General features: G+C 40.1%; 1 protein-coding gene across 1 annotated transcript in view; it reads right to left on the reverse strand.

Annotated features, from left to right (window-relative positions):
• Positions 1-11,630, reverse strand: part of UTP15 (UTP15 small subunit processome component) — a 17,199-nt gene extending 5,569 nt beyond the window's left edge. Inside the window, exons 1-6 of the mRNA XM_006167945.2 lie at positions 11,247-11,630; positions 5,974-6,144; positions 3,933-4,025; positions 3,657-3,841; positions 1,670-1,848; positions 799-924 (exon numbers count right to left, since the gene is read on the reverse strand). Coding sequence (XP_006168007.1) covers positions 799-924; positions 1,670-1,848; positions 3,657-3,841; positions 3,933-4,025; positions 5,974-6,063 — 673 coding nt within the window. The 5' untranslated portion in view covers positions 6,064-6,144; positions 11,247-11,630. The remainder of the gene's footprint in view (positions 1-798; positions 925-1,669; positions 1,849-3,656; positions 3,842-3,932; positions 4,026-5,973; positions 6,145-11,246) is intronic.
• Positions 11,631-11,693: the final 63 nt, after the last annotated feature.

Here is an 11,693-nt window from a genome sequence, read left to right on the forward strand (position 1 = left end):
CAACCAGGAAAAGAGTACAAAACAGGTCATTTCTATCTGTATTTTAGAAGTAAGGGGAAAAAGGCTACACACACGGCACAGATATGCTTTCAATTGTACTTTCTCTCTACACATTCCTCTAATGTCAGCACATTTTTACTTCATTGACAAATGAAAAAAGCCAATTCCCTTCACCCATTATACTTATAAAAATGCACTGTGTTCAACATAACCAAAAAACCTCCTTCTATCTTGTTAAAAAAAATCAACACCCCTTTTACTCCACAGAACCCCCTCCTCTAGCACCATCAGCTAATTTGCTGGTAAGGGTATCTCAACTGAGAGTCTCATCACTAGAGACAAGCCTGATCCTAAATCTGAAGGACCCTGATTCCAAATGCTGCTACAGATCTCTTAGGCAGAATAACAGTAAGATGACCTAGACTTAGGGGGGTCAAAGAAGATGGCACAAGGTTAACATTATGTAGGCCTCAAGTTGGGAGATTTCAGATCTTCCACTTACACTTTGCCTTGGACAAATCAGTTAAATCACTGATTTCCTTAGCTGTAAAATAGGGAGAAAACTACCTTGCAGCATCATCTAGGGCATTAGATAACATGTACGTAACAACACAGTGCCTGGCTCAAGCTAAGTGCACAATAAATGTAACTGCTTCCTAATCCCACTTAGCAAATGTTTCAGTAAAACTTAGATGTGCCACTCAACTACACACTGATAAATTATAAATAGCAACTGGTAAAGAAATCTCTGATTCAAGACCAACTATATTGACCAAAAGCTATTTTTAAAAGAAATACCTGCTGATACTAGAAGACCCCCAGAGGGAAAAAGCAGGACACTCTCCACTGGCTGCCCATGCTCAACAGAGAGAACGCTTTTATTTGTTCGTGCATCAAACATCTTCACAGTATGATCGTATGACCCTAAAATGCAATGTTTGTATTACGTAAGTTTGACTGTGTGTATATGTAAAACCAGACACGCATTTCTTTTTAAAGCTAATTTTTTAAACTTTATTTATTTATTTTAATTTGATCGGAGAGGGACAGAGCAAGGGAGAGAGAGGAAGTGAGAAAGCAAGTCGCCAGGTCCAGCATTTGAACCGTGGTTGGTCATGTGTGAGTCCAGCACTCTTAACCACCACGTCACCTGCTAGACATACAATTTAAAAGAAAAATAAGCTTAGATGGAATTTTAAAAAGACAAGTGTAGCTACAATCCCTCCACTACCACTGGCTGTCTTGGAAACACACTATTACTTACACTACAGACTCTTCCTTGCTCTGATATGAAATTATTCCTCTCTTCAGACCATGGTCACTATTGAATCATCTGGCAATCTTTGTACAGGCACCCACCAAAGTTGAACTGCACTGTCTTTACTCCTTCACCGCTGGAGGCTCTCTAAAAACCAGGGAACTAAACCCATTATAGTTCTGACTTTCCACTATAGTTTCAAAACAGCCTGATATTTTCCTACACATCTGAAGCACAAACATGAACAACTAACTAAAGAAGAAAAAATATAAAGAACTGGATGATTCATCAGAAACATTCCTTTATAAAAATTTTTATACACTCCATCTGAAAGAGTCCAAGAGTAGCACTAAAGTATATCCCAAAAAGACGATCTATTTCAGGAGGATTAAAAAAAAAGAATTCACCAACCTGTTACAAAGAGGTCTGGGTTCAGTTTGCTAGCACATCCACACCTCACGTAATCAGTATGTTCTTTGAATGTCAGAATTTCTTTGGAGTTTGGAATATCCCATAATTTAACTGTATAATCATCAGCTCCAGAGACTACATGGTATTTGTCAGCTGTAAAATCTACTGTATGAACTGCTCTGAAAGATCAAGGATCAGTATATTAAAAAAATTGTATCTTTGGCAACCTATAATATAAAATGTTCCTTTTCCCCAGATAACAATAACAACAACAAAGCAGCTCGCTTTCAGGGAATATTTATACAGGGAAATCAGGAGAAAAAAATAAAGTCTTTAAAAACAGGAGTTTGCCCCAAGCCAATTTAAAAATGCAAATACCCCTGTATTATGAAATTAATATTAGTAAACAAGAACTTTAAAATTATACTGTCTAAAACTGTAACAGTTCTACTTAGCTGCTAAATGAAAGTGACTGTTCTAAATGGTGAAACAAAGGTATTTTTCTTTAATTTATAAAATGTCAAAAGCTGGGACTAGCAGTTAGCATAATGGCTATGTTGCTGGACTCCCACGTAGTTGGCCGCGGTTCGAGTCCCGGACCCGGTGGCTTAAACTCACGCCGGGCACATGTGCGTGCATGCCCAAGATCCCGAGAGGAGAATGGAGGAGAAGGGATTGCGGCGTGGCCACCCCCCCAGGGGGTGATTTCCTACTTTCTGTCTCTCTGTCTCTCTCTGTCTATCTGGCGAGCGCACGTGCCCTATAGCAAAAACCTCTCAAAAAAAAAAAAGTCAAAAGCTTCCTTTAACAACTCTAAGACTGGAGCTAGTAGGTGGCATAGCAGGTAAGGCACTGGATCCCACATTGCCAGCTGTGTGGTTCGAGTCCCAGACCTGGCAGTTTGAAAAATCACACCATATCCACATTATGTGCATGTCCAAAATCCCAAGAGGAGAATGGAGAAGGGACTGTGGCGTGGTCATACCCCTGGGGGTAATTTCTCACTTTCCCTCTCTCTGTCTCTCTCTGGCAAATGTACATATCCTACAGCAAAAATTAAAAACAACAAACAATCTCCAAAAGACTTCCCAGTATTGGCATCAGCAAATGGCATAATGGTTCTGTCACTGGACTCTCACATAGTCAACAGCAGTTAGAGTCCCGGGCCTGGTGGCTTAAAAAACATGCCAGATGTGCATGCATTCCCCAAATCCTAGAGGAGAATGGAGGAGAAGGGATTGCAGTGTGCCCGTCACCCCTGGGGGGGGGCGGGGATTTCTCTTGTGGCCCTCATTTCTGTCTCTCCAGCAAGCACACTAGCCCTATGGTTAAAAAAAATCTCTCTCAAGAAGAAAAAAAAAAAAAAAAAAAAGACTTGCCAGTATATAGGATCATACTGAGTAAATCTGATATATTTTAAATATTTCACTGATGGGACAAGACCATTAATAATACACAATAAAAAACACTTTTTTTGACATTTTAAATCAGAAGCAAATTTCAGCAATGACACTGGTAATCCAGAAACAAAGTTATAATATAAAATTGTAATAGCTATTTATTTCTAAGGGCAAAATACTACAAATCCAAGAAGAAAACTCTCCTTCCGACTTGACTTCCACACAGGAGCCCCTGCAAATAGAGCAGGCTGACAGAGCTTTCATTAACTAGGTGACCTCTAGTTCAGTGGTGCCTCACCTCACTGCGTCACAGACCCCACTCTGAGAAGTTTAATAAAAGGTAGAGAACCTCTCCCTTCTTAAAATCTGCCACATACAATTCTAGGGAATTCATCAACTTCACAAAACCAGACCATGGAATCCAAGTTATGCACTCTCCGAACCACCAGGAAATAAAGTACATACAGGTATATAATCTTCATGAAACTGTTCTCTCTGTTTTTATCTAAAGCCTGGAGAAAGAACAGAGCTTACAACAAAAACTTAAACAAACAGTAGGGAGCACAGAAAACCCAAGTGTCTCTTACTTTGTATGGCCTTCGAACTGCCTGAGGGGAGCCCTCCCACTTATATCGAAAAGCTGCACTCCACCATCTTCACTTCCTGCCACAAGCAATCTACCATCCTGTCGAAAAGTAGCACAGTATGCTGTGTCTTTAAATCGGGAGAAGGTTTTTATAGGTTCCTGGGAATATCGGCCATAAATGTGAATCTACAAGATAAAAAAAGTGTTTTACTATATGGCTCAAGACCAGTAGTATATTATATAAAAGAAAAAGTAAGAAATAGAATACTGTACTTACCCTTGAGGAGGCTGTGACAGCATAATTATAAGGAGGCTGTGGAGAAAAGTCTACTTTTGACACTGCACCGAACTCCTTAATCTGAACAGGGGTCTTAATGAAAAATAATATAGAATATTAACAGAGTTAAAATTGGAAAGATCTAATTAAGCATTATATAATTTCTTACAAAGTGTTTTTGTTCTTAGTAACATTTATTAGGTTGTACTTAATATAAACATATGAAAAAGCAAAAGAGGTCCCTATTTCATTACCCAGACTATCTCTGTTGCCATTAAAGTAAACAAACACAGGATAAAAAGGCCAATATTTGATGTCTTCGGTTACTAAGTTTCCTGTGATCCTTGTCAGAAATAAAATAAAAAGCCTATCTCAGCATTTAACAATGCATTTTGTAAATGGCACAATGATCATGCCATGCAGGCTGTTAAACAGCTTGCCTTGTTTCACTTAATAACACATCTAATCTAACTTTTTGTATAAGCAATAAATTTACCATCCACTATGAGAATACCATAATTCCCTGTATCAGTCCATTAGTAACAGATGTTTTCTACGATTTCTCCTATTACAAGTAATATTTCAACAAACATCTTTATACACACATCTTAGCAAACTTTGGGAGTATATCCATCCAATATGTTCCAAACTGCAAGAGTATTATTAGGCCAAAGGTATGTGTGTTTTTAAGATTATGACAGATTTTGCGAAATTGCCTTTTAGAAAATGTGTACCAGTGTCCCTCCCTCTACTAGCAATGACAATAAAATTTGTTCACTTGAGCTAACAGATAGAAAATAGTATTTATTATCTTAACTTGCATTTCTTTTTTTTTTTTTTTTTTGAGAGATTTTCACTGTAGGGCACGTGCGCTCGCCAGACAGACAGAGAGAGACATAGAGACAGAAAGCGAGAAATCACCCCCCAGGGGAAATGGTCACGCCGCAATTCCTTCTCCTCCATTCTCCTCTCGGGATCTTGGGCACGCACGCACACACGCCTGGCGTGAGTTTTAAGCCACCGGGTCCAGGACATGAACCGCAGTCGACTACGTGGGAGTCCAGCGACATAGCCATTACGCTAACTGCTGGTTCCTTAACTTGCATTCTACTAGCAATGACAATAAAATTTGTTCACTTGAGCTAACAGATAGAAAATAGTATTTATTATCTTAACTTGCATTTCTTTTTTTTTTTTTTTTTTGAGAGATTTTCACTGTAGGGCACGTGCGCTCGCCAGACAGACAGAGAGAGACATAGAGACAGAAAGCGAGAAATCACCCCCCAGGGGAAATGGTCACGCCGCAATTCCTTCTCCTCCATTCTCCTCTCGGGATCTTGGGCACGCACGCACACACGCCTGGCGTGAGTTTTAAGCCACCGGGTCCAGGACATGAACCGCAGTCGACTACGTGGGAGTCCAGCGACATAGCCATTACGCTAACTGCTGGTTCCTTAACTTGCATTTCTTTATTAATGAGTAAAGCTGTGCCTCTTTTAATATATTTATTAGCCATTTCCCACAAACTTCCCAATTCCAACCTTTGTCCATCATTATATTTATTGAATAGATGTCTAGTTTTTAAAAAATCATTTCTAAGCCTTTTTTAGATGATATAAAAGAACTAATTTCACAACACTTTTTCCTTAGATAAAGAAAGGCAAGAAAACATCTTCTGGCATATGATATTCAAATTCTAAAATTTAATTAATTGGACATTTAATTAACCAGGCAATAGGATAATCCTCTATTCTGTGTTAAGCACTTCTTACATGATTAAACTGATTAAGCAATTCAGACTTTTATATAAAATTCCAACAAAAAATAGATATTGAATTATCCATTCAACCTATTGGGTCATTAGAAAAGTCATGACATAGTTTTCTATGCAAAAACATCATGACTTTTCCAACGACTCAATAGAAGCTACCAATAGATATTTTTGGTTAATAGTTCTCTGTTGGAGTACCCAAAGTATAACATGTATAGAAGAAACTGACATAAACGCAAACCCTCTTCCTTCATTATCTCCCATACTCACCTTATAGTTGTTCCAGTACAGAGTATCTTGGGTGATTTTTTCACCAAGTATAGGATATGTCTGAATAGCTGCAGGCTTATAACCAGCCATAATTTCATATAATTGCACTGTTGCCCAAGGGTCAATAGTTTGAAACTGATCAGAAGTAATTATACCGACTGTGCCTTATGTCTGAAAAAGAAAACATTTAAATAGACATATTATTCATAAACATGTACAGTTATAATTTTCACTCTGTCTTCTTTCAAAAGGGTGTGTGAAAGTTATAGGTAATAGGGACCAGCAGTTAGCATAATGGCTATGTCACTGGACTCCCATGTAGTCGACCGTGGTTCGAGTCCCGGACCGGTGGCTTAAACTCACGCCGGGCGCATGTGTGTGTGCATGCCCAAGCTCCCGACAGGAGAATGGAGGAGAAGGGATTGCGGTGTGACCATCCCCCCGGGGGGTGATTCCTCGCTTTCTGTCTCTGTCTCTGTCTGGTGAGCGCACGTGTCCTATAGCAAAAACCTCTCCCCCCGCCAAAAAAAAAAAATAGTTATAGGTAAGTGACCAATACACTATTTTAACTGTAACTCAAATTACACTATAAAGGAATAATAGATAAGAGCTACCATCCTTCACCCTCTCCTTAGGTGTACAGAGGCGGTTTACACACGTCCTCACACCTACACAACCAGCTTACATCTGGGGATAAACATGGCTCAGTCTTCCAGCAGCCAAACCAGAGAGAAGCACACTGGCTTCTCTGAATAGTGTTCGTTCACTGAACGGAAAATATTAAAATGAAATTGCAAATACAAAAGTTTCCTGAAATTAAGCTTAAGATGATCTTTATGAGAATACAATCTAGAGGCTTGACTTACTGAAAGTTTAAAGAGGAGAAGGGATTGCGGTGTGACCATCCCCCCGGGGGGTGATTCCTCGCTTTCTGTCTCTGTCTCTGTCTGGTGAGCGCACGTGTCCTATAGCAAAAACCTCTCCCCCCGCCAAAAAAAAAAATAGTTATAGGTAAGTGACCAATACACTATTTTAACTGTAACTCAAATTACACTATAAAGGAATAATAGATAAGAGCTACCATCCTTCACCCTCTCCTTAGGTGTACAGAGGCGGTTTACACACGTCCTCACACCTACACAACCAGCTTACATCTGGGGATAAACATGGCTCAGTCTTCCAGCAGCCAAACCAGAGAGAAGCACACTGGCTTCTCTGAATAGTGTTCGTTCACTGAACGGAAAATATTAAAATGAAATTGCAAATACAAAAGTTTCCTGAAATTAAGCTTAAGATGATCTTTATGAGAATACAATCTAGAGGCTTGACTTACTGAAAGTTTAAAAATACCAAGAAAAAAGTAAAACAAGCTAATATTCTAATACAAAAGATAATTAAATTTAAAAACTTAAAATAAAAGTAAAGCCTGGGAACCAGGAGATGGCATAATGGTTACGTTGCTGGATCCCCTATAGTAGACCATGGTTTAAGTCCCAGATCCGGTGGCTTAAAACTCATGTCAGGTATTTGTGCATGTGTGCCCAAAATCCAGAGAGGAGACTGAAGATGGGACTGTGGCGTGGCCATCCTCCCTGGTGGGTGACTTCTCACTTTCTGTCTCTCCAGTGAGCACACACAACCTACAGCAAAAAATTCTCTTACAAAAAATAAATTAACTAATTAATTAAATGCTGATGTTCTGATACAGGAGCTTAAAATTAAATTAATTTTAAAATATTTAAACAGTAGAAAACCTGCTGAAATTAAGTTCTAAATTAAACTACCTGATTAACATAAAGTAAAACTGGGGCCAGCAGATGACGTAATGGCTATGTCACTGGACTCTAGTTTGAATCCCAGACCGGGTGGCTCAAACTCACGTCAGGCGTGTGTGCATGTGTGCCCAAGATCCTGAGAGGAGAATGGAGAAGTGATTGCAGCGTGGCCATCCCCCCTGGAGGGGTGATTTCTTGTTTTCTGTCTCTCTGTCTCTCTCTGGCAAGCACACGTGCCCTATAGCAAAAATCTTTCCAAAAATAAAGTAAAACTTTTAACTAATTAAGTCAAAATACCTCTTCCGTACTAGTCAATTGCAAAAGAGATTCAAATGCAAAAGATACTCAATATTATCAATGAATGATTCTGGTGGCGCTTTTAATCAAGTATTCCCAAAAGCCTGAAAACACTACATTGGCACACCAAATTAAATAGGTATGACATGTTTTAAAGGCCCTTTAGATAAAACAAAGGAATCAATGATTAAAAGGAAAAAACTGGCCCAGCCACAGCGGTGGACACTACAAAGACACTGCTCTGCAGGCTGAGAGGCCCAGGTTCAATTTCTGTCCAACCTACAGGCCAGGAGTAGTGGTATAAACCTGTAGTCCCAGCTATTCAAAAGGTTGAGGCAAGAGGTTCACAAGCTTGAGGCTGGCTTAGGCAGCAGAACCCTGTCTGAAAAAGCTTGGGATGGTAGTGTGTGCCTGTGGTCTCGGCCACTTGGGAGGCTGAGGCAAAAGGATCACAACATAGGGAAACCCTATCTTTAAAAAAAAGGTAAAGGTATGGAGATCACTTTTCTGTTCAGTACTGACAATCTAGGCATTGGGGACACTACGGTGGGTGAAACTGGCGTGGGCTGTGCCCTCATATATTCCAATATTTTCCCTTTGGGCTGATGTCTGGCATCAGCTAAGAATCTAGACTCAGCCTTGTATTTTCCTTCCTCCTCACTCTGAAAGTTCAAGGAGTGATTAGCAGGATCTACTGATTTTATCCCCCAAGTCTTTCTAAACTTAATGCCATCCACTTCACCCTTAGTTCCCCTGCCCCAGTTGAGGCCTTCTCATCTAATGAATGAAGAGAACAGAATGGTACATCACCATCAGACATTGCAAGGTCTCCCTGACTCCCCCTATCCATTTTCCAAATAGCCGCCAGCTGGACTTCACTACAAAACCCAACAATGCCCAGAAAATAAAGTCCAAGTTCCTCAGCATGGCACTTACGGGCCTCTGTGGCCTGGCCCTTGCTTAGCTTTATAGCCTTACCTCTCGTTATTAATTCCCAAACATTTATTATTCCCTTAACACACCATGCTTTCTTGTCTCTCTCTACTTACTTACTACTTATTAGTTCAGACTCAACTCAGAAATCACGTCTTCAGGAAGCCTCTGACTCCCAGGGCTGATCTGGACTGTCATCTATAATCCAATCCAACTGTGCCTATTTTTGTCAATGTACAAAATCACATTACATTATAACAATCTCTTTTCTCTGTTAAATTGAATGTTCATATTTGGAATATTTGTTTAAAAGTGCTCAAAGAGGGGCTAGCAAATGGGGTGGTGGTTAAGGGCTAGACTCCCACATGGCCAACAATGGTTCGAGTCCTGGACCTAGCAGCTTACTTTCTCACTTTCCCTTTCTCTCTCTCTCTTTTTGTTCAAATTTAATAACAATAATAATTAATAGTAATGATAACAAATAAAACTAAATAAATAGTTCTTAAAAAAATTGTTTAAGAACTGATCAAATAATGTAGAAAGAAAGAAAGACAGCACTGTGGTGGGTTCCATAAGAAAATACAAAATTAAAATCATAAGTGGTATTTATAACAGACATTGCTATAGAGCCAAGGTCAAAAAACTTACTATAAAGGCCAGAGTATAAATATTTTAGGTTTTATGGCCAAAAGCAAAATAGAAGATATTATTTAGTCACAATAGAACCTCCCCCTTATCCACAATGGATCCATTCCAAGACCTCCAGTCCATGCCTGTAACCATGGATAGTATTGAAGCCTATATGTACTGTTTTTTCTACACATATATATCTGATAACATTGAACTTACATCCTGTAAGAGATGAACAATAACTAATAATGAAATAATTATACAAATATACTGTAATAAAAATCAGGTGAATGAGGTGTCTCTCAAAATACTGAGGTGGCTACAAAAGGGCAGTAGCCTAGACATATGGACACTGGACACAGAGATGACTCACATCCCAGCAGACAGCATGAGATTTCATCCTACTACTCAGAACTGGGCAATTTAAAATTTATGAACTGTATATTTCTAGAATTTCCCATTTAATATTTTCAGAGTGCAACTGACTGCAGTAACTGAAACTGTGGAAAGCAAAAGTGCAGATAAAGGGGGACTATTATACTAACACAAGGGAACTTTAAAAAGTTCATAGAAAAATGAAGTGAAGTCAGTTTAATTTGGCACCAAAAAAGTTGAAATCCGTGCATCTTTTCCTAATATGCATTTTCCATGACCTTTTCATATAGCAAGAAAAGTTCTCCCAGTTGTAAAAACTGCAAAACTTCCCCCTCCAAATAATTTTAAGTACAATCTTTTGTTTATAAGAAAGAAGAATGGAATTAGGGAGAAGGTGATAACATTTTGCTTAATCTGGGCTCAAAGTTAATGCTTCTCATCATTAAATAAGTTGCAAATGCTCATCTGTAAAATTCATTTTCTTGGCTCATGTGTACACAAAACAGACACCTGGCTAGATCTACTCCAAGCCCAACTCGGCCTCTTAATAGATAATACAGATGAAGGTATACCTCACTCTAGCTTGCGAGAAATAGCATAATGCTTTAGAGGAAAAAAAAAAACGAGCAAAAGTAGGAGTGCTCTGCCAGATGAGCACATGAGGAAAACATTGGGAGTGGCGGTTGAGGCAGAGGACCACAAGGTGAAAAGCTGCAGAAACAAGAAATGATGTGAAAATGAATAGGAGGACAGTGATCTGAGACAGGGTTAGAGGCTAGAAAACTCGGACTTAACGTACTACTGTAACACAATGCAGAACATTAAATAAGTGCTATGAGTAACGTAGAGTACCGAGATCCCAGAAGAGGGTATTTAATTCTACCTGAAAGACTTTCGCAGAGTGGACCATTTCAACTGGGCCTGGAGGTGTAACACTAAAACAGCTTAACCACTCATTAGATACGTGAGATGGGAGGGCCATTCGAAACTAACGGAACCTTATAAAGCAAAGACAAAGATGTAAATCTGTCTCGATGCGGAGGGGTGCGGATTAGTCTGGGGGCTGGTAACAGTGGAAAGGAGAGGAGTATGATTGTAGTGGAGGAAAACCTGGTCCAAGATGAACTGCTGGGTTCCTCAGAAGCCAGTAAACGAGTTTAACCATTCTCCCGCGGAGCCTGGCAAACCCCAGAGTAGCACATTTACGGAAGAAAGGCCTGACATGACTCTGGGTCACCCTCAATGGGAGCCGCCTTCACCTACCTCCTCTGGGGCCCGTGGGTCGGCCGAGGCTCGCCAGCTCCAAGGACAATTTATTAGACTTTACCAGCTCTCTACCCTAGACCACTCCGTATCACAGGCGCAAAATCACGCGGACCATCAACTAAGAGCCGGCATTCACAGCGCACACGGCACACATCCTCCCGTCGCTGGAGGATGACGTAACGGCGCATGCTCTTGAGACTCACGCAGCTGGATGACGCAACGGCGGGCTAGGTGGGCGGGGTGGTCAGGAGCAGAAGGCGTGGCCGGAGGACCGAACGGGGGCCTTGCGCTCGTGCCCCAGCGGTCAAGGGAAATACTGTCTCTGCAGTACTCGGAGTGTAGAGGAAGGAAAAAAAAAAAAAAAAAAGCAAAACAAAAAAGACATAAGAAATGGAAAATTGTTTGTTGATAACATGTATGTTGATGTGCTTGATTGAGCCAACA

This window comes from Tupaia chinensis, unplaced genomic scaffold (assembly GCF_000334495.1).
Source record: "Tupaia chinensis unplaced genomic scaffold, TupChi_1.0 Scaffold145344_1, whole genome shotgun sequence".
NCBI classification, from domain to species: Eukaryota; Metazoa; Chordata; class Mammalia; order Scandentia; family Tupaiidae; genus Tupaia; species Tupaia belangeri.